Raw genomic sequence first — 21813 nt, 5'->3', positions numbered from 1 at the left:
CTGAAGTCATTGCCTTGGGATCACCAGATTTTGTACAGTATAAACTGTGTGTTTTCACACTTGTGTTTACAAGAGAAATTCAACTGGTGCAGGAAAACACACCTTTCTCACATTTTGCTTTGACAGGCATAGTGCCCTTGACCCTTACTATGTTTTGGGAGTCCTGTTTAATAATTTCCTTCATTCTGATTATAAACATGAGGAAACTAGATTTAGAATCAGTCAGCATCCAGAAAAAAAGTGTAGATCGCTGCATATGTTACTGTGAGTGAGCAGGCAAACCATTCTCAAAATAAGAAGATTGTCTGGAGAGCATGGCTCTTAAAGTTGTGTCCATGGGGCTTCAGAAGAAGACATTTCCCAGAGAAGGTGTATCAGTATTTTTTTCACTTGCTGTGCTTCCAGAAAAGCTCCAAAGCTTCTTGATGTGCATCAGATGAACTCATCAGCCCATAGTCCTGTGTAAATGAATTTGTAATGAGGAATTAAGTAGGTTTCCCACTGCTGTCTTTTTAGAAATACACTTTATGGATAGGACACCACTGTTCTTTGTTTTGTTTTTTCGTGGGGGTTTTTTGTTTGTTTGTTTGTTATTTTAGCCCATTGGCTTATTGATTTCTCTCTCTTCTGTGAGCCACTTTAAGGATCAGGGGAAAAAATTCATATACAGTAGAGTCTCACTTATCCAACATTCGCTTATCCAACATTCTGGATTATCCAACACATTTTTGTAGTCAATGTTTTCAATACGTCATGATATTTTGGTGCTAAATTCATAAATACAGTAATTACTATGTAGCATTACTGCATATTGATCTACTTTTTCTGCCAAATTTGTTGTATAACATGATGTTTTGATGCTTAATTTGTAAAATCATGACCTAATTTGATGTTTAATAGGTTTCTTCTTAATCTCTCCTTATTATCTAACATATTTGCTTATCCAACGTTATGCCGGCCCGTTTATGTTGGATAAGTGAGACTCTACTGTATTAACTTTTTAAAACATATAATCTATTTCCAGGGTAGACTCTGGGTTCACTCTTATTCAAATGAAACATGGGGCAGTGTGTGTGCGGTGTGTGTGCGCGAATATATATATATATCACTCTGCATGTGAATTATGAAATGGCCCAGAATTTATGTAGGATTAATTTCATCTGTGGAGGATTTGAAAGGCTATAACAGAAGTATAATATTGGGGTATCATGCTGCAATTGTGCATTCCATTATCCTGTGGTGTGTTACTGTGCTATGCTATGAATTCGCCATGCTACGTTTTTAGTACAGTGCTTTTAGAGATTATTGGTCACACTGATTGTATATTGCCTCAAATACCACAGGCAGTATATCACACAGAACTTTGTAGGGATACGACAGCAAGAAGATAGTGATGTGTTAGTCCTTCTTTCATGCTTCATGCTGATCAAAGATATCAGGGCTGGAAAACAGGACAGTGGGCTAGATTAACTTTTGGTCTGATCCTAATAGTGCTCTCCATTCCATGACTCTTAGATGAGTAAGATATGGTTGGATTTTCTATTCTTGTGCGTATTGCAAATTTTCCTTCCTGCATTGATTTTTTTCTATAACTTTACTGTATTAGAAATATAGCAAGACACTTCTAGAGCTGGAAGAGTCTCATGAGCCATTCATTTCAACCCCCTGCTGAATGCAGGATCTTCAGCTAAAACATCTCCAGCAAGTAGATACACTGGAGTTTTACACTGAGCACATTCATTGAAGTTTTACTAATCAAAAGAGCCACACTGAACAGATCAAAAATCTCTTTTGATAAGCATCCTCTTTACAACATTGACCATCTAAACACCAATTGAAAACTCAAATAAGACATGAAGTGTCCTTCCAGACAGGCCTGAGGCATCCAAAAGACACCTCAAGATTAATTTAGAGTAAAGAGGGATTCCCTGGTTTACACCAGATTTTTTAAAAAACACTTCAACAGATCCAGACCTTATTCAAGGTTTGGATATTTTGAGGTGTTGGGCCTGTGGTTATTGACTCTCGGGACCTTCTTCCACAATCCCAAGCCCAATCCCCATTGCCATCCCAGTTCTTTGGGCTCTAAGAGCCCGAAGGGGCAGGATGGCACCCCATTATTCCAAATCAATAAGAGAAGTATAAAACAACAAAATAATTTAGAGTTGAAAATACTGTCATAACGTAATTCATGCAAAACAGGATGACTAAAATCTTTTGAACTATGTGCCAGAAGCTCGTGTGGGGTAGACCTTTCTGGGGAAGTTGTTCCATTGTTCATAATTGGGATATTAGCACAGAAAAGGACCTATTCTCAATTACCACCATCTAAAACCAGGGGCAGGACACAATGGCCTCTTTCACCTATATGATTCTATGATGGTATGTAGAGTTGAGCCTCCTACTCCAATGCATGGGCATCCTCTGTTGGTTGTTTACACTAATTCCACTTTACCACTTTTCCTTTTCACAGTTATTCAAAGGGAAGTTTTTTGTCTGCCAAGGGGAGAACATAAGGAACATCACCAACAAGTCTGACTGTGCAGACGCCAGCTACAAATGGGTCCGGCACAAGTATAATTTTGATAATCTCGGCCAGGTATTAATGGAATGGTAATCTGCTTCTTTGCCCCTTTATTTCTTTGATTCAAAACAAATGTGAAGTATTTTTGCAGATATTGCAGCTCACCATTTAAAAGGTTCCCATTATAACTTTCACAAGTCTGCATTTTCAGTATCAACCAAACCCACATTGTGTGCCATCACACCATGTGACTGCCTGACAGCTACATAGCAAACTACATACATCTCGCAAAAAACCTTGTCTTAGGAAACTGGACACCCTGTACCCAGCAAATCCTAATGTTGCCATTCATTTACAACTGCCATTGGAAGCCATCCATTTTTAGCACTGTGGCAGGAACTAATTAGCAGTGAGCATGGAAGCCTGGAGGATGGAATAGCCAGCCAGCTGTCTCTCTGCTTCTTCACTTAACCCTTTTGGGCTAAGTTAAGCAAAGTGAAATTCATACAAAGAAAACAACAGTTTCACTGTACACATCAAGTGAAACACTTCACTCAAATGTAATGTTTTCTCTTGTCTTTTTAGGCCTTAATGTCACTATTTGTTTTGGCCTCCAAAGATGGTTGGGTTGACATCATGTATGATGGATTAGATGCTGTAGGAGTGGATCAGCAGGTATGTGTTTGGTATCAAGTTCCTAGAAGTCATAGAGACAGATAATTGCTGTTTTGCAAAATATATATGACTTTGGAGTCATATACTGTTAGAGATAAAAGTCCTGCTTTTTACATATGCTGAACTTTGTTTCCTGTAGCCTACTGGAGTGCCATTTCTAATGGCCTTGTCTTCCTTTTTCCCACAGCCAATCATGAACTATAACCCTTGGATGCTCCTCTATTTCATCTCTTTTTTGCTGATCGTTGCCTTCTTTGTCCTAAACATGTTTGTGGGAGTTGTGGTTGAAAATTTTCACAAATGTCGCCAACATCAGGAGGAAGAAGAAGCCAAGAGGCGTGAAGAGAAGAGACTCAAACGACTGGAGAAAAAGAGAAGGAGTAAGGAGAAACAGATGGCTGGTCGGTAGTCTTTCCACATCTTTCTGAATCCTGCTTGACCTTTGACAGCCTCCCTATATCTCCTTGCTAGCACTTAATGCTCAGATTACTCTGAAAAAGCATGTCCAGCTATGAAATTTGCATGGAGGATCTAGCACGGGCATAGGCTTAGCAAAATACCATGAAAATAGAGCAATGGCTGCATGATTTGCAACTGTAGTGTGCTAGGTGAATTAAAACATTGTACTTTTACAATATTTATGTTCTCCAATGCAAAGTTTAGCATAACCCAAATAGTGTCAGATGTAAAAAACCAACAGTTCCAGAACAGGCCAAGAGTCTTCGGCATGTTGCGCACTGTTGCTGTTAATTAGTTTCACTACTTAGTTTATTACTACCTTGTAATCTCACAGTGAAATCAGTTGCCAATTTCTAAGTTTACATAAATATTCATGAAATTACATAGTGAATTCAAGGAGGTAATAACGACAAAGCAGCCTTGTTTTAGAAATGCTTGAAAATGTAGTACATTTGCTTGAGAAATACAGATTCTTTTTCTTTAAAAATAATAATCAAATGAAATCAGCCAATTTGGGGGTAAGCCCACTGACACGCAAACTTGGTGGACTGCTTGAAATATTTCTATCTTTCGGAACCCACGTTAGACTTCTTGGAAATCTGAGAAACTTCACATGCTGTCTTTTTTAACCTCAGTTTCTGTTTGATTGAAAAAACAGGAAATAATGCTCAGGTCAGAGGTCACAGGTCAGAGGAACTCCCTCCATCTTGCATGCTTTCTATTTTGCTTGTTTTTTTTCCTTTGAAGTGTTTGTGTGTTTGGTCATTGTATCATTTTTGTTACATTCACCTTTTCATGGCTGTCCCCTCCCTTCAATTATCTGTTTTGCATTTATTTCACTCCTTTTGGACAAGCATTATTAAATCTGTAAGAGTCTTTTGTTGTTATAATGATCTTAACAGTCAGTGAGATATCAAGTGTTTTTCTCTATATGCTCCTTTCACAAGTTTAAGAAGATAACTGCATTACTCTTGAAATCTGCATTAATCAAAACATCTAACACCTCTCTTGAGTTCTGAAGGACTTTTTAAAAGTTGAAAGATATAGTCTAATTCCATCAAAAGTTCAAAATCAAGCAACAAAATGATACGGCCATTTCTTACTGAATGTTGTGAAACTGTTGTGTTGTGAAAAAAGATGTGTGGTTCTCTGGAAACACTGACATTACTTTGTCAAGGTGCATATATGCACAAATCCTTATGAAAAAGTTCTATCTATGTGTCTTAGGATATTCTCTTTTTAGGGCTGATATCCATGAGGTTATACACATGATGCTTGGAAATGACAGATATTATTGTTAGTATAGCTACAGATACTACAAAATTGAAAAACAGTTTTCAGTTCCGCTGGTTTAATATCTGTAAATGTTTTAGTGGTGATAACTACAGTTTATATCATAAGCACAGAAGGAGAATTACAACCATACAAGCAAAACACACCCCTTGTCCCCAATGAAGACCCATAATCTCCCATGTTTTGTTGTCAAATCTGTATTCCTTTTATGAAAGAGCAACCATGGAATAATCATGGAAAGTAAGGAATCCCTCAGGGAGGACTTAGGAATAGCTTATTTTGGGGAGAAAAAAATCCTTCATAAAAATGTGAGCACTGAGATGCATTTGCAAAACAAATGCATTCCTTTAAAATCATACATAGTACAGTATTTTGGGTGCAGCTGGACTAGTTCTGGTATAGTATGTGGAACAATAAAATGGCTTGCCATTCCTCACGACTACTACTCTCGTGCATTCTGAAAGGCGTGCCATCCTCTATATTTTTTTTAGTTTTGTACTTTTCAAAGGACTTTGTTCAGTACTTCATTCCTTCCTAATGTAGATTCTAGATTCTTTCCCAGACCTTTTCTCTGCTATAGGCTTAGCTTATTCAACTGTTGCCAAGCTTCCCCTTGAAGCCCCATAATAATGGAGCAGCTTTTTGAATTCAGTTTCAAATAATTCTATGGCAGATAGGAGTACAGTTTCCAGTAGGTTGCACTAGAGGCAAAGGCTGAGACCAAAAACATCAGCATATTTCAGATTAAGGTCCTCTCCTCCAATGACTGAGAGACCCATCTACACAGGCCAGTTAATGCTACACCACCCACCTCCATCCCACCATGGTGGTGGGATAGACTCTCTAGATCTGAACCTGCTCCAGACTTGCTGGATAGCCACCTTCATCTGTGTTAATGACAGAGCTCTGAAGCACCTTTACCAATATCAGCCTGTGTGACTTGGGGAGGGAGGACAGCAGGGAATGGCATTCCACAACTTTTCTTAGCATGGGGAAACTGCATTAAATGGCATCATGTGGACTTCTCACCTATTTCAGGTATATGGCCCATGTAGATGGGCCTGAAGACCTAAGAGACAGAATCTCATTTTTTTAGAATGGGAAAAACATACAAAAACTTAGACTTCCCCAAAAGGATGGTGTCACGGGGTAGGAAGTATACACTGAAGGTTCTACTGCACCAGGATAGTTTGATTCACTTCAAAAGTCTGGGGCTCCTTCTCCCTACCTTTCAGTATTGTGCCCTCCAATTTGTCTTTGTTCTTCAGTAGCAGAAGCATAGATAGAGGAAACACTCTCCAACCAACTTGTGCTGTATCAAAAGGTATAGCTTAGACAGCTACAACTGCCCCATTCAAAGGTCACACATCAGGATACAGGAAGAGGAGATATCACAGCAGTTGACCACAGCTGTACTTATCACAGATAAATATACTTATTCCATTGTTGAAAAATAGTGGCTCTTAATTTTAATGGTATGAGAATATATGAGACTCAGATGTTCATGAATCTGCTCATAGCCACTATAATGTACATGAGTTAACTCACATGCTGATTGCATTTCTAAATATACACAATTTGCAATTTGAATATTAAGATAAACTATAGCTAGGCTAATATTGTAACACATATTACATGGTTCAGGCTAATTGTGTATTGTGCCTTCCTGCATTTGAAAATGAATTTAAGTAAGGATTTAATACATGCTACAATAACACTCTAAACATCATTCATAAACCCCAGACTGATGATCCCCCACTAATGAGACTCATTATGGATGACTGGAACAGATGTGGTGAGAGTTTAATTGCTTCTTCCCCAACCGATATATATTGAAAGCTTTTCCACCTAATACGTGCTCCATTGACAATTAATAATTCTTTGGAAATTAATTTCGCATTGGCTGTGATTGTTCCTTTTAAAAGAAATCACTTCTTAAAGTAAATCACTGTCTTTTCAAATAAATTAACTTCACATTACCTGTAACTGCTACTGTTAAAGACATCTCTTTTAATGAACCCACTTTCCTATTTCTCTTTTCGAATTAAAGAAAAATGCTGAAAATATGCCTTTCTCTCCAGAATGTACCAGGTTGAGGAAGGGAACATTATATTACAGAAGTAGACTATTTGGCAGGAGTGGAGTAGAAATGTGTAACTTCCTAAAAGGAAACCTCATGACCCACAAATGTCCATCTATGTATGAAAATATGGAGGCAGGGATGGGACACATGTGGCCCTCCCAAAGATTGGTGAACCTCAACATCCAGCATTTTCCAACATTGACTATGCTAGCCAAGAGTGCCGGAAACTGCAGTCCAACTACATCTGGAAGACCACAAGTTGCCCTGGTATATAGAGGAACAATGGCAAAATAGTTTTCTTCAGAACTGGAAAACGTTACAAAGGATTATTCCATATAGATCACCAGTCTCTTATCTCTTATTCATGGAACAGAGAGCAGAACCACGCCACACATCTCATCCCACACCCAATGTACTCTTATGAGGCACTATCTTGGCATTTGATGAATGACATATCTAATCATAAGTTGTGGCTTCCCATTTTAGTGGATTAGTGAATCTGCTCTGGATTTTGGAACATTAAGAGATCTGTATCTTGTCTGGGGAAAGTGGTTAGACAGGTTGTGCCCTTGTCTGAATGGTGGCGAATGAAGTGCTGAAGGTGAAATGAGAGATTTACCCCAAATCCTATCAGGTGATTTAATGGCCTTTCATTCTTCTAGATCTAATGCTGGATGATGTAATAATGGAGAACTCAGCCAGTGCAGTGCCAGGTACTGGGAAGACCTTGCGTCTATGTCTCACGTGAATGGCAGTGCTGTGTGACTTAACGGCTGGCCACTGATGCTGTGGGGCATTTTGCTAGACTGTGTGTGTTGGAAGGTCTCTCTTTGCTTACTCCACATTTCACGCATGCTCTGTGTACTTTTTAACTAGTCTGTTTTTACCACCAACACATTTACTTTTCAAACATTCTTCTGTTTTAAATTCCTTTTTTCTGTATCATACGTATTATCTGGATTGTTCCTTTTCCTTTTATTATTTTCAGAAAGAGATTCCTGGATATAGCCTGGGTCGTCCACTTTGGAGCTATAGGATCCTTCCCCTGAGCTGCCTTAGCATTCATTCAATTGCATCCCCACAACTTTTCATTCTATTTAGTGCCCATAGCTGTCTCTTTTTTTCTAACTGGTGCCAACAGTATCCAGGACCACACCCATCCAACTTATTTGTCAGAAAAGGGGAGCAATCTTGCCTCTTGTTTTCTGCTGGGCATTGGAAAAAACAAAAGTGTGGCAAGGGACTGAGTTTGCTACTTTTCTCCCTCTATCTTAAGACCAGTGAGGGCAGCCCAACCTCTCCCCAAAATACTGTGAATTTCTAAGAAAGAAAATCTTATCTGTTGTGCCTAGCCACACCTAGAGGCTTCTCCCAGTCGTGATTTGCAGTGCTAAGTAGAATAATATAAGGAAGGTTGCTCACTTTGTGCTTGACAATTATATAGCTACAGATAAATCCTGAACACTATGCTTGCATAGTTTATTGATCCAGTGCTTTGTAACATACAATATACTCCTAAGAGTGTTTCCATAGTGTAGCCTAGTTTAAATTCTACCTCCTGTGCAAAATGAAACATCACAGAAATGGTTGAACTTCATGGAACTTAACAGTATGCCATTAAGCTGTGGAATGTGTTACTACAAAAGTAGTGATATGATGTCTGCCAGTTTGGATTTTTTTGAATGTGCTTAAAAAGATTTGTGGATGATTTAGCTCTCGACAGCTATAAATCAAGATGGCAAAATGCCACCTCCAGTATGACTTTATATATCAATTGCTGCTATCAATAAGAGGTAGCAGAATTCTAGATTGGTTCAGCCTCTGTGCTTATTATGCTGATCAAGCAGGGCTCCTCCTGTTTTCATTTGCTCGCTTTCTATTTACATTTACATTAGAATATGGCCTTATTCTAATATTGCTTATGGTTTGGATGTGCATTGTGTTTTAATGTACCATTTTGCCTAGGGATAATTTGTTTTACCTTATTGCCATCAATCCCCATATTATTCTAGAGGCTTCAATAATTGTGCCAGCAGCATGGAGAAAGGATAGGATACTGGAGAAATTATTAGGCATGGGCTAAAGTGGATTAACAAAAGCCACGTCTTTTATAGGTTACAGCTCACAAATTTTGATGTTGAACAGGACAAGGGACCTGTTAAACAGGCTGACTGACTGCTGACTGGTTAATGATAAATGGTTCCAGCAATTCATGCCTGTATGCTGGGAAAATAATAGGAGTGGCTGAATGGCTTTGCTAAAGCATTGATCAGTATCAGGACCTCATCCCATTAGACAATTTTCTCATTACTAGATGCTATTAAATTGAAGTCGCTCGATTGCCATCACATAACACAAGCCATCACATGTCACAAGTTATCACATGACAGTGGTCGCCCGATGGTCCCCAGCGCTTTCATTAAAAAAAATGCACATTATTTGAAGCTGGTAATCTACCAGCTCCAACTGTCTGTACGTACCTAGATGTGGGGGAAATCATGGATTTTCCCATGTTATAGCAAGTGGTCATTTTTGCCATGCCAAACTGTTTTATGACGTCAGTTCACAGACAAAAAGTGGGTGGTTACCGTAACCGTAAATCTTCTCTTGCCGCCATTACTGCCTCAGGTCTGTCATTACTGTCAGCCTCTGTAGTTGAAGAAGCCCCCCCACCTTCTGAAATGTTTTTCATTATGATATAGGGACCCCCCCCCCCCCGTCTTGATTAACCAATGCAAGTTACAAAGTAATTATGTAATAACTGTAAACCCCGGTTTTGGTAGTCAGGTGGTTCGAGCACCAGCTGCCGGCGTGATGTCATCCTTATTTAGTTCTCTGCCCTGCAGAGGTTTCATACTCCTGTTTTCATGCATTGGGTGGGTCTTTTAAGGAAAAAAGGCTGAGGGAAGCAGGATGGGTGGGGACTCCACCAATGCATGTGATGGCAAATTAAGCAGGCAAATTCAGATAAGAAGAACAAATGTGATGGCAGAGAATTAATTCTCTATTTTATTTAAACATGGGCTAAGACTGAACACTAATGGCAAGGTCCGGATCAACCGGAATCAACCTGAATGCTTTGTCTGATATGATGAGGTGCTCAGAGGCTGCAACCTGCAATCTAAGTGTATAGCCAGTGTTTCAGTCCTGAAGCTGGGCTAGGAATGAAACAACACCCCAGGATCTTGAAAAATGGGTATCTAATGTGGATTTACACACCAACTTTCTCCCACTATGAGAACGACCTCAAGTTTGTTCAATAAAATATATGGCGAATGTATAGAGCCTTCACAAGAATAGAGAATGTAAAAACTGCATCAGCCAATAATACAGGTAAAACCCTCCTCCGTCCCTTCACTGGCAGCTAACCTCTGTCCAAATGAGCAGCACTACAGCTTGGTCAGTGGGTATGTGGCACTGATGTTACGACTGCTGAAGCTGGTGGCTAGGCCCCAGTTTGCATCTTAGGCCAGTTTTTCACAGCCCTTTAAGTTAAATTAGGATATGGATTAAAGAGGACTAGTTCACTGTGGAGTGCTAACACAAGCACCCCAGGAACCAGTTCCAGGTGGCCACAAAGATCTGCAGACTGTAGATCAATCCAAACCCAAGATTTTTTTTTTCTTACCTCATCAGACAGAATGTGCTGATGGGCATTTGCACTACAAGTGTTGACAGGCAGCAGAATTTCCAGTAGGGATCAGAGTTGGTTTCTTCTTGGGGAAGATATTTGTTTACCTTCCAGACAGTTGTGTTTCCAGATTTTTCAAATGCGTCACCACTTCTTCTCTCATGACAAGTAGTCTGCTTTTTTCTGTCTTTCAGTCCAACTCTGCATAGACTGCAGCGATTTTATGATGTGTTCTGGAATTTCCAGTGAGTTTTTAAATATACCATTTCTGGCTGGATATGTGCTGGAATGCATTGGGGTTGCATGTTTTATAGACATACCAAACTTGAGTCAGCTTCAAATTGCATTTTAATGCCTATGGGGAACCACCCTTAGCCATAGAGGGAAATGCTGCTCTCTGATCTCAAAGAGCTGCAGTGAATGTAAATGGTTGATTCATGGGATGGAGCCCCTACCTGAAAGAGATACTGCTTCCACACATACACACATTTCCCGTACAAGCACAATAGATTATGTTTCCCAGTAAACAGAAATCCAGGCTATTGCTGCCAGAATATACTTACAGGCAACCAAAAAAAAAAACCCATTCATTGGCCACTTAGTTCTTGCAGACACCTTCTTACCAATTGGCCTAAACTTCCACTGTTGCATCTTAGGTGTTGTCCTCTGCCTATGAGCAATCCTTCTAAATTTGAAGTGGAAGAGGTGCAGACCAATCCCCTTTTCAGACCACACATTTAATGTGGGAATCTCAAAGCCTTTCTGTGCTGCCCCTTAATGACTATGTATGAATTAAGATACATGATAGGCTGTAAGCTATAAACCAGAAGAAAACCATCAAGTTTGTAATTGTGGAACACCAAGAAAGGCTGGATGCATTTGACAAATGAGTTCGAACAGCCTGCAGCAGTGTAGCATGGAACTTTCTCCAACTTGTCCAATTATTTGATAGTGCCAGGGGCTAGATTAACATGATTCTGAGTTAAGACTGATATACGATATCACAACTCCTAAAAGTTGCAGATTTAATATGAGACACGACAGTAAGAATATGGCTAATGTGTTATGTTTCAAAATATTTATTATAGTGGTATAGATCTTAAAGAGAATCTTAATATGAAAAGACATGGTTAACCATGACCCAGCTTCTGCAAAGAATCCTGAATCTCCTCTGCATTATTATTTATCAGTTTCATTGTCGTGTATTTTCACATTCATACTTGTTATGTGGGCAAGGAGAGCAGTCTTGAGAAACATCTCCTAGGACTTTCAATTTCATTGTAGTTTTAATCTTAATGTGAGGTGGGCATTTTAGTGTTTCAACTTGTTTGTTTTGAATGCTTCAAACTTAATCCCATATGAACCATTTTCCTGTACAGGCTAAAAAAGAACTTCACATTTTTCTTCTTTTTTGTGTTTTACTTTCAGATTTGTACTTTGTTTCTCCTTTATGGTTGTCTCATGCTGGTACTAGCATTATGAAACATAATGTACTTTTCAGTGGTGTGAGAGGACTGAGAGAAAGAGAGAGAGAGAGAGAGAGTCTGTTCGTGAACATCTTAAGCTTGTGTGATGAGAGGAAACAATAATGAATAAGTACTCTCTGAAGTTTCTGTAGTCCAGTGAGTAATTTGTCTGTGGAAACTCAGTCTGCATACTTTCCTTTGTGTTTTATAAATCTCATGTGATTGGGGGGGGGGGGGGGGGCTGTTATCTATCAGTGTTGCCTGACTACATTGTATACTGGTATAGAGGGGCAATTTCATTTTTGGATGTACTGTCTATCACCGCTGGAAATCTCTCAATGGGAATATTTTAACCATTTTCCACTTTTCTTTTTAAATATGCAATTAGCGAAACGCTAATAAATCCCACTTATTTAAATGTCAATGTTACTATCATGCACATCACTCTCAATTTAATATTCTCAGGACAGTTTGTAAATCCAGCTGCTTACTGAATGTTGATTCCCTGACCTCCCATCTCTTCCATGAGAGTTTAGGAGAATAATCCCACCCCACCCACCCACTCTTTGTGAAACTTCATGCAGCACTAGCTATTTCCAATGCCATTCAAAATGATATGCAAATGCCAATGCTATTAGGCAGCTGGTTACAGCTGCCACAGCAGATCACTTCAGAGCACTGGTCTCTGAAAACCAAGGGGAAAACCAGGGAAGTGTTATGCCACCTTCAGGCTATGTCTTGCCAAAACTGTGAATAAAAGGATTCTCTTACTTGGCATGTTTGCTCTTTAGGGTTGCCAATCACAATAAGGGTGATATGATGGTTGTTATATGAGCATGATTGCTCTGACATAATGTGCATCCTATCAGTCAATATCCTAAACAATACATAGCATCGATAGCATTTCCTCCTTTTCTTCAGTGTTTATGATAGGGATAGATTAAAAGAGAGGTTCATTAATTCATATGAAACCTGAGAAGACTGGAATTACATTAGTCTCTACAAACTCCTTATTACCATAACCATATAGTACTAGCATCCTTATATAATTGAGTGATGACAGTGTTGCATGAAGTAGCACTTTGCTATTTATGGCTGAAGCAGGTTTATTTGGTTGGGATTTTATCTACAGATCAAATTAGGAGATCTCTAAATCAATGTAAGTTCACTCCCTTTTTTGCTGAGTCCTGGCAAAGCAGCTTGATTTGGAACCTGTGTTACCTGCTTGTATCTCGTATTTTGTTGTGGACTTTTTTGGTTATATTTCTTTGTTTCCTTGCTTTCTTATCCTACCATTTCTTTCCTTTTCTCTCCTTTTTTTTTCTTTGGGTGAGCACTCATAGCTACACACATCATTGACCCTTTCACTGCCAGGATATAACCTTAATCTTTCCTAACTGATTGCAGCATTCCTATTGTCCTTGACCCCAGTGTACCGTAGCAGTATTTGTGGTGTTGTCTAAGTTTGTGTGATGATTCATCACGCTGGACTTGAACAAATGTCTGTATTTCCCAAGATGTTGGTACCTCTTTTATATTTACAAGTGCAAATAATGCTGTTTTTACAGGGGGCACGGATTTCAGGTCTGGACTTTTAACTACCAATATTGACAATCATTAATCTGGCATCTTTAAAATACTTGCAAAAGAAACAAAAAAATTTTTTAAAAAATGTTCCCTGCCCACCTAAATGCAGTAGCTGTTACTTTAAAGCCCACAGGCAGCATGGTGTTACTATTTGTGGTTCAGTTCAAGGTAAAACCTGTAATTTCCACTAATATGCATGATGACTACTAGCATGCCAAGCATGAAAAAGCAAGTGGTTTGCAGGATTTGAAGCAGGGCTGACAAAAGTGCCATAATCATAAACCTCTTGGCACATACTGAAATGTTTACATCAGCCACATTACTTTATTTGTCAAACTCAAGCCAATTTGGAAATTAGCTGCAGAAGTGGAAAGTAGTATATATTTCAGATCACTGAGTAAAGACAGAGTTACAAATACAAGGTGAAGACAGATGTTAAAATTAGTAGAACACTACCAAAGTTGAGCTTTGAAAACCTCTATGAAACATTTGTTATGCTTTTTTAATGTAACCATTTTAAAATGGCATAGGATGAATGTGGAAACAAGTAATGAGATACGTAGCATTAAATATGGGGAATAGGAAGGGAAAGTCTGGGAAGGAGGGTGCTGGCAATCCAGCTGGGTCATGTAGAGGGAACCAGATTGATGGTGCTCCAGCATTCAGATTATTGAAAGATACTCCTCTCTTGCAAATTGTGATGCTGAGCTCACCCTGAAGAGGAAGAACCTGTCGTAGCTTCTGTTGAAATATTACATCTGTCTTCACCCACAGTATACCAAATAGAAAATGAGCAACCCTGCTTATAAGGTTATGCTGTCACATGCTTTGTTGCTATGCAGGTAACATTTTACAATCTCTTTTGGCAAGGGGAGGGAACCCTGTTAACAGCCTTTTATGTTATTGTATGGGTCTGGGAAGTAATCTGCCAGTCATAGCTGAACCCTTGCATCCCACTGTAATTATTCATAAATAAATCCTCTTTAAAAAGAAGCACAAATGGTGACATTTTTCCTGCTAGAATGTGAATTATGGATAAGCAATGAACAATAAGGGATCAGCAAATTAGAATGGGGCTTCTCTTTCATAGCTGAGGCCCCAGTTCATAACTTAATTTCATTCAGACATTTTAGTTAATTTCCTCTTCATCTTTGTGCATAATGCTTTTTAGATATCTCAGATTTTTATGGATATTTATGCAAAGTTAAAAGCTCTGATGAAACTTATGATTCATCTAGCTAGCTACCAATCTATCTAGCTTTTTGTGGTTGTTGTTTTTAAAATGCTGAATAAATTTGGCATCAAAATCCATTCTTATGTGTCTCTTCAGTATTATGCCATAGCATTCAAGGTCAGTTTGTCTACTGACAGATCCAATAGAAGAATCAGTGTTACTCCCAGTCTGAAATATTTGAATTAATGCTAGGGATTACTTGATCAAAACCCAGAGAAAGGTTATTAAACATTAAATATTTTCTCTTCATAGTATGGAGAGTTAAAGGTTTACATAACAAAGCAACAAATGTAGTATAGCCTCTATCTCAGACAGTTAACTAGTTGGAATTTCTTTTTGCACATGCCCACCTGGTGCACAATGTGGGAAGCAAAACACCTGTTCACATGATACAGTTTGAACACGGTGATTCCACCTTGACTGCCATAGCTGCAACCTGTGGGATACTTGGCTGAGAATTCTAAGTATGCCATAGAAATGGAATCATAACCATTAAAGTGGAATCAGGACAGTATTGTGTGAAAGAACCCAAATGCCCAATGATCAATTCATGTGATTTCCCCTCTCACAAAATGAGGGAGGTTTGTACAAACTAAGATCTCAGGTGAATGAATTATTTTAGGGTGCATGGCTAGAAGGAGGGTGTCTGCACCATACAGAAGGACTGACCAGCTAGATAAGTGCCTGGCTAGAATACTAGGATCTTAACAAGCGGATAAGCAAGTTGTTTATACATGCTTTGCAAAAATGCTATCTCCTGAAAATTAGTTTTTTCCCAAGATCATAGATTCCAATATGTCAGCCCACCCAAATTTCTATTCAGAGTGAGCCATGAAATCCTATCCTTGTTAACTGCACCTAAATGCCACACCATTCTATTCTCTTGGCTCAATAATTTTCATAACCAGTTGATTATAACATAATTACAGATATAACATTATACTCTGACATCTTCAAGACAGGCCTTTTCATTTTATGCTACATTATAATACCTATTTGAAAATTGCCCTGGATTATAAACTTAGACATGGCATTTCCTCATTAGAGAGTAGATGTGTTAATGAGTTTATCTTCAAAAACATACAGGGTCTAAAGAGTAAGTGCCATCCTTGACACAGCCAAACACAGGAAACTATCAGGACATCTGCACTTGGACAATCATCACATATAAATGAAAAATCATTTACACCCTAGACAGAAACTGACTGAGCAATTACCCACATTATTTCATAAATTGTTTCTATGGTGCTGATAATTCGAAGTGTTTCAGCTCTCCGCACCTCCACCGCAGCCTGGATTTTAGAGCAATAGGGTTGCTTTCTTCAAACATGTTCATGAACATATTTCATTCCATGTATTTATCAATAGTAGTTTTAACCTGCCCTTCAATTCATCCTGGAATATCAGGATGGCAGTGTACATGTAATCTTTTCTTGAGTTTCAATAAGTTTTCTTCAGGGTTCGCATCACTTGTCACTTGCCCTCAATTGGAACATGTTACCTTTTTACTCCCTTGTAGTTTCATATGTGTATGTGCATGCTACAGCCATATCTTTGCAGTAGAGCACCTGCTTTATATGCAAAGGTTTCCAGGTAAGACAACCACTGTACTGTAACTGTCCAATATAGTAAATAATTCTTAGATGCTCCAATGTTCCTTCATGTATACATCCACCCTCAAAATGTTATGACAGACTAATTCAACCAGAGAAATCAGCCATAGCAGAGCATTTGATGAACCAGCCTGGACACAGAATACTATTTGAGAACACAAAAATGCTGGACCATTCTAACAACTATCATGTCAGACTACACAGAGAAGCCATTGAAATCCACAAGCATGTGGACAACTTCAACAGAAAGGAAGAAACCATGAAAATGAACAAAATCTGGCTACCAGTATTACAAAACTCAAAAATCAGAACAGTAAATAAAAAGCAATACTCTGAAAACAGAGGGTTTCCAGACATGAATCAACCAAGGGCAGTTAACGACTCTAAACAAAGGATGCCCCAGAGGCAGGAAGAAGACAGCAGATAAGCTTTTCAATGCTAATTTAAGTGATTAACTACACATTCACACTGACCTCTCTCACCCTAGACTTTCCACAGATATATATTAACCTCTTTGCTTAGTTTTCTCCATACCTCACAACCTCTGAGGATGCCTGCCATAGATGTGGGCGAAACGTCAGGAGAGAATGCTTCTGGAACATGGCCACACAGCCCGAAAGACATACAACAACCCTGTTATGACAGTGTTTCTCAAACTATGACAGTGTTTCTCAAACCTGGTGTTTTGGGCTTCAACTCCCAGAAATCCCAGCCAGTTTACCAGCTGTTAGGAATTGTGGGAGCTGAAGTCCAAAATATCTGGAGGAGTAGTTTGAGAAACTCTGTGTTGTGAGAAACCTTTCAAGAGATGTTGCAAACTACTCCCAGCTTATCCAAGGGTCTATTTGCCATGTTCCCTAGACTCCACAATCAGATTGGACAATACATTATTTCTTTATTAAAGCACAAGATCAAGCTGGCATGAATTTAAAATATCAAGGAATACTTTCAAAATATACAGTATGAAACCTAAACCTATTTTTAAATGTAAAGAATATTTAAGGATATCTTGCTTCAGCATGTATCATGCAACACTAAATAAATTTTATCATCAGAAACCACATTCTTCCTATTTTTATTGTTTTTGTTTCCTTTTCCATAAAATTTAAGAGTGTGTGATCCATTCAAACAGTAATCTTAACATTAAAAATGCTTTTGGAACCTGAAATGATTCCATGCTATAATTACTATATCTCTAATCCTGAAAGCCTGGCTTTTGTGCATGTTCTAGTGTAGCTGCTGAAACAGATGAAGAATTGTGTAGCTTTGCTATGCATTAATAATGGTAACACATAATCCCCTTTCCCCCATCCTGTAGAAGACAGCATTGTAACGGACATGAATAATTGCCTTGGAAATTTTGATCGCCAATGCTGAACAGGTCTTATAAAAGAAGGAAATTCCCTGATCTGCTTCTTCACTCTTTTCCTTTTCAGAAGCACAGTGTAAACCATACTACTCTGATTATTCTCGCTTCCGACTCCTGATTCACCAAATGTGCACCACCCATTACCTGGATTTATTCATCACAGGTGTCATTGGGCTCAATGTCATTACCATGGCCATGGAGCACTACCAGCAACCAAAGGTAAGATAGAATAATATTGCTACATATTGGCACCGGTAAATGTTGACAGAGGGTTGGCAGCCGTTAACATCCTTCTACAGAGGAGTTAGATCTGTTTCCATTAACATGACCCTAAGGTGGATAATTGTAATCAAAATATAGAAACATTGAGCCTAGAGCCATCTTTTATATCACAGTGATAACCCTAAGGATTGAAGGCAGCATTTGGGCAGAAGTCCAGAGATTCTGCATTCAGTCTTTAATCTGGCCATGTACAACTGGTAAGTTGTATTCAGGAGGGTCTAACTCAGTGTCACAACTGAGTGCATGTTTGAATACATAAGACCTCTGCTTCACTCACTGGCATCTACAGATATTTATTATTATTATTATTATTATTATTATTATTATTATTATTATTATTATTATTATCCAGCTTTATCTCTTCTGAAAGAGACTCAAAGGCCTAACATAAAAGCATTAGCATGCAATTTAAAATATACAAATATGCAAACATTAAAACAAAATTAATTATAAACAGTATTAAAACATTCACAGTTAAAATCCATTAAAACATATTCATAGTTAAAACCACAGCACAGACTCGTGCTTAAAAACCTTCATCTTTAAAAGCCTGCTTGAATTAAAAGGTTTTAACCTGCTGCCCAAAAGACAAGAGGGAGGGGGCCATTCTAACTTCCCTGGACAGGGATTCTAGAGTTGAGAAGCAGCCACCAAGAAAGGCCCGCTCTCCTGTTCCCACCAACCGAGCTTGAGATGGAGGTGGAACCAAGAGAAGGGCCTCTTCTGAAGATCTCAGGGCCTGAACAGGTTTGTACAAGCAGGTGCGGTCAGCCCAATAGCCTGAACCATCTAGGGCTTTAAAGGTAATAACCAGCACTTTGAAACAGACTGGCAGCCAGTGGGGCTGCTGCAACAGGGCAGTTGTCCACTCCCTACAGCCAGCCCCAGTTAGCAACCTGGCTGCAACTCTTTGAACCAGCTAAAGTTTCTGAGCACTCTTCAGAGACAGCCCCATGTAGAGCGTGTTAACAGACGAGTTATAAACGAGATGTAACTAAGACATGTACCATTGTGGTCATATCTGGCTTCTCAAGGAACAGGCACAGTTAGCGCACAAGTTTTAATTGTGCAAAGGCCCTCCTGGCCACCACAGATACCTGGTCCTCCATGTTCAGTGCCAAGTCCAGGAGAGTGCTCAAACTGTGGACCTGTGTCTTCAGGGGGAGTGTGACCCCATCCAGCAGAGGCTGAAACCCTATTGCCTGGTCTTCCTTCCTTCCTACCTCTGTCTTGTCTGGATTAAGTTTTAATTTGTTTGCCCTCATCCAGTCCATTACTGATGAAAGGCACAGCTTCCTTGGCATTAGGTGGGAAGGAGTACCAGAGTTGGGTGTCATTTGCTTATAGGTGGCACCGTACTCAAAAACTCCTGATGACCTCTTTCAGTGGTTTCATGTATATGTTAAACAGCATATGGAACCCTGAGGATCCCCACAGGTCAACAGCCAGGGGTTCGAACAGGAGTCCCCCAGCACCACCTTCTGGGTACAGCTCTCCAGGAAGGATTGGAGCCACTGTAAGACAGCACCTCCCAGTCCCATCCCAGCGAGATGACCCAGAAGGATATCATTATCAATAGTATCAAAAGTCACTGAAGGATCCAGGAGAATCAACAGGGACACACTCCCCTATCCATCTCTCTGCGAAGGTCATTCACCAAGGCGACAAAGCTGTCTCTGTTCCATAGCTAGGCCTGAAAACAGATTGAAATGGATCTAGATATTCTGTTTCATCCAGTAATCCTTGGAGTTGAGAGGCCACCATGCGCTCCAAGACCTTGTTCAGAAAGGAAAGGTTGGACACTGGCCAATAGTTGTCCATCATAGAGGGGTTCAGGGCTTTTTAATATAGGTCTCACAACTGCCTCCTTTAGGCAAGTTGGAACTTTGTCTTATTCCAGGGAAGCATTGGCATTTGGCCACTACTTTCACCCACTCTGCCAGTCCCCCTCTGGCCTATTTGATCAGCCTGGAAGGGCACGGATCCAGAATACATGTGGTAGCTCTCACTTCTCCAAGGATCCTGTCCACATCCTCAGCCTGCACGAATTGAAAGGCATCCATCAATATAGGAATGAATCCTGTCTGAAACCTTGGATAGTTGCTGTCAGTCAGTGTCAACAGTACTGGGCTATATAGATCAGTGTTCTGAGCTACTACAAAGCATGTTACTATATATTCCTTTATGTATTCTGATATAGGACCAGCATTGTATAATGGTTTGCATGTGTGATTTGGACTCTGGGTGACCATGGTTCAAATTCTCACTTGGCTATGGGAATGTACTGGTTGAGCTTGTGGAGGTGCTTCCTATGATTTGCAGGTGTGTAAAAGTTTATTGTTCAAAGTAAGAGACAGAGAGATGCAGCATGTGGGAGTCTCATTTATAGTCCCAGAAATGAGCAGTGGGTACACTTCTAGGCCCCCTTCTAAAGGCTGGATGAAGAAAGGAATGTACACTCCCACCCAGCTAACTACAGTTCGTCAGCATCGAAATATCTAGAAACAGTTTAATTTCAGAAGATCAGAAATACAGAAAGTGTTTCGCTGAGAATTACACTATGCAAAATGTGATGGATAATTACCTCCCAATCTGCTCATTGCTTTTGGAGGTGCAGATCAAGTCAGTTTACTTCAGTATTCACAAAGATCAGATTCTTCCAACCATTCTACATATTGCAAGAAGTCATAGACAAGTGTGGCTTTTCATAACCTGTCCACTTGTGAATAATTGTTACACAGTGTCTTCATGAGCATATATAACATTTACTTCCAATACTTTATTTTCAGAAGCTTCATAATATGCAGGGTGGTCTTTAACATCAAACAGTGCAATTTCTTAGCATTTCAACCAATTCTTTTAGCATTTTTCAGCTCTGCGTGAGAAAATCCATTCCATTTGTTTTCTGCATCTTCAGTTACGTCATCTGTTTACCCTAAACGTTTTTATAACAACTGAAGAGTGTTAACTGAAGTTGTTGCTCCTTTAGAACTTAATTCTTAGCTCCCTTTTTTTCTAGGCAAACTAATCTCTATGGGAAATGCTTTCCCTAGGGATCCTTTGTTAATCTTTTTAAAAAACTATGCTGAAGCGAATAGTCTTCCTAGCTCACACAGAGTTTATCCCTTTGCTTTTAATTACTGCCAAGACAGAATTGACAAAGATGTAGAGCTTATACTCTGCTGGACCCACTTCTGAACACTGTTTCTGTCAGCTTCAGTGTTGCTGAAGAGCTGCCATGTCAACTTAAACTTTCCCAAGGAAGAGCTAAACCTGATGACCTTTTTCTTATTTGGAGACAGTTTCTCTTTTTTTTTTTCTAGAAAAAGGATACAAGAAATGCAGGCAGTACCAAGCAGTTTAGAGTGGGGGTTTTTTAACTGCCTTTTTAGGAAACACGATTTTCCTGTACATGATAGTACTTAGTTTTGGTGTCATTATTTTAAATGTGATTTTCTTTGTACTTATCATCAAGGGCACACACTATATGCCTGCACACCCATACAGATTTCCTACCTATCAGCTTTCCTTTTCATCTTCCCCCCTCTTCCTCTTTTAAGAACCTAGAGAATAGCTATTCAATTGTGTCTTATTCGT

The 21813-nt window shown here is 39.3% G+C and overlaps 1 protein-coding gene across 11 annotated transcripts in view; it reads left to right on the top strand.

The window, feature by feature from the left end:
- The window catches only part of cacna1g (calcium voltage-gated channel subunit alpha1 G), a 403744-nt gene that overhangs the window by 338825 nt on the left and 43106 nt on the right, over positions 1-21813 (top strand). For 6 of the 11 annotated variants that reach the window (XM_062970564.1, XM_062970559.1, XM_062970565.1 and 3 more), the window contains 5 exons: positions 2474-2599; positions 3110-3199; positions 3387-3579; positions 7697-7747; positions 18002-18153. In XM_062970564.1, coding sequence (XP_062826634.1) covers positions 2474-2599; positions 3110-3199; positions 3387-3579; positions 7697-7747; positions 18002-18153 — 612 coding nt within the window. Of the gene's footprint in view, positions 1-2473; positions 2600-3109; positions 3200-3386; positions 3601-7696; positions 7748-18001; positions 18154-21813 lie in introns of all 11 variants that reach the window. The other 5 variants (XM_062970561.1, XM_062970566.1, XM_062970558.1 and 2 more) reach the window with 2 other exon arrangements.

The sequence above is a fragment of the Anolis carolinensis genome, chromosome 2 (assembly GCF_035594765.1).
Source record: "Anolis carolinensis isolate JA03-04 chromosome 2, rAnoCar3.1.pri, whole genome shotgun sequence".
NCBI lineage: Eukaryota > Metazoa > Chordata > Lepidosauria > Squamata > Dactyloidae > Anolis > Anolis carolinensis.
The sequence above is the reverse complement of the archived record's forward strand: the minus strand, read 5'-3'. Positions and strand labels throughout refer to the sequence as shown.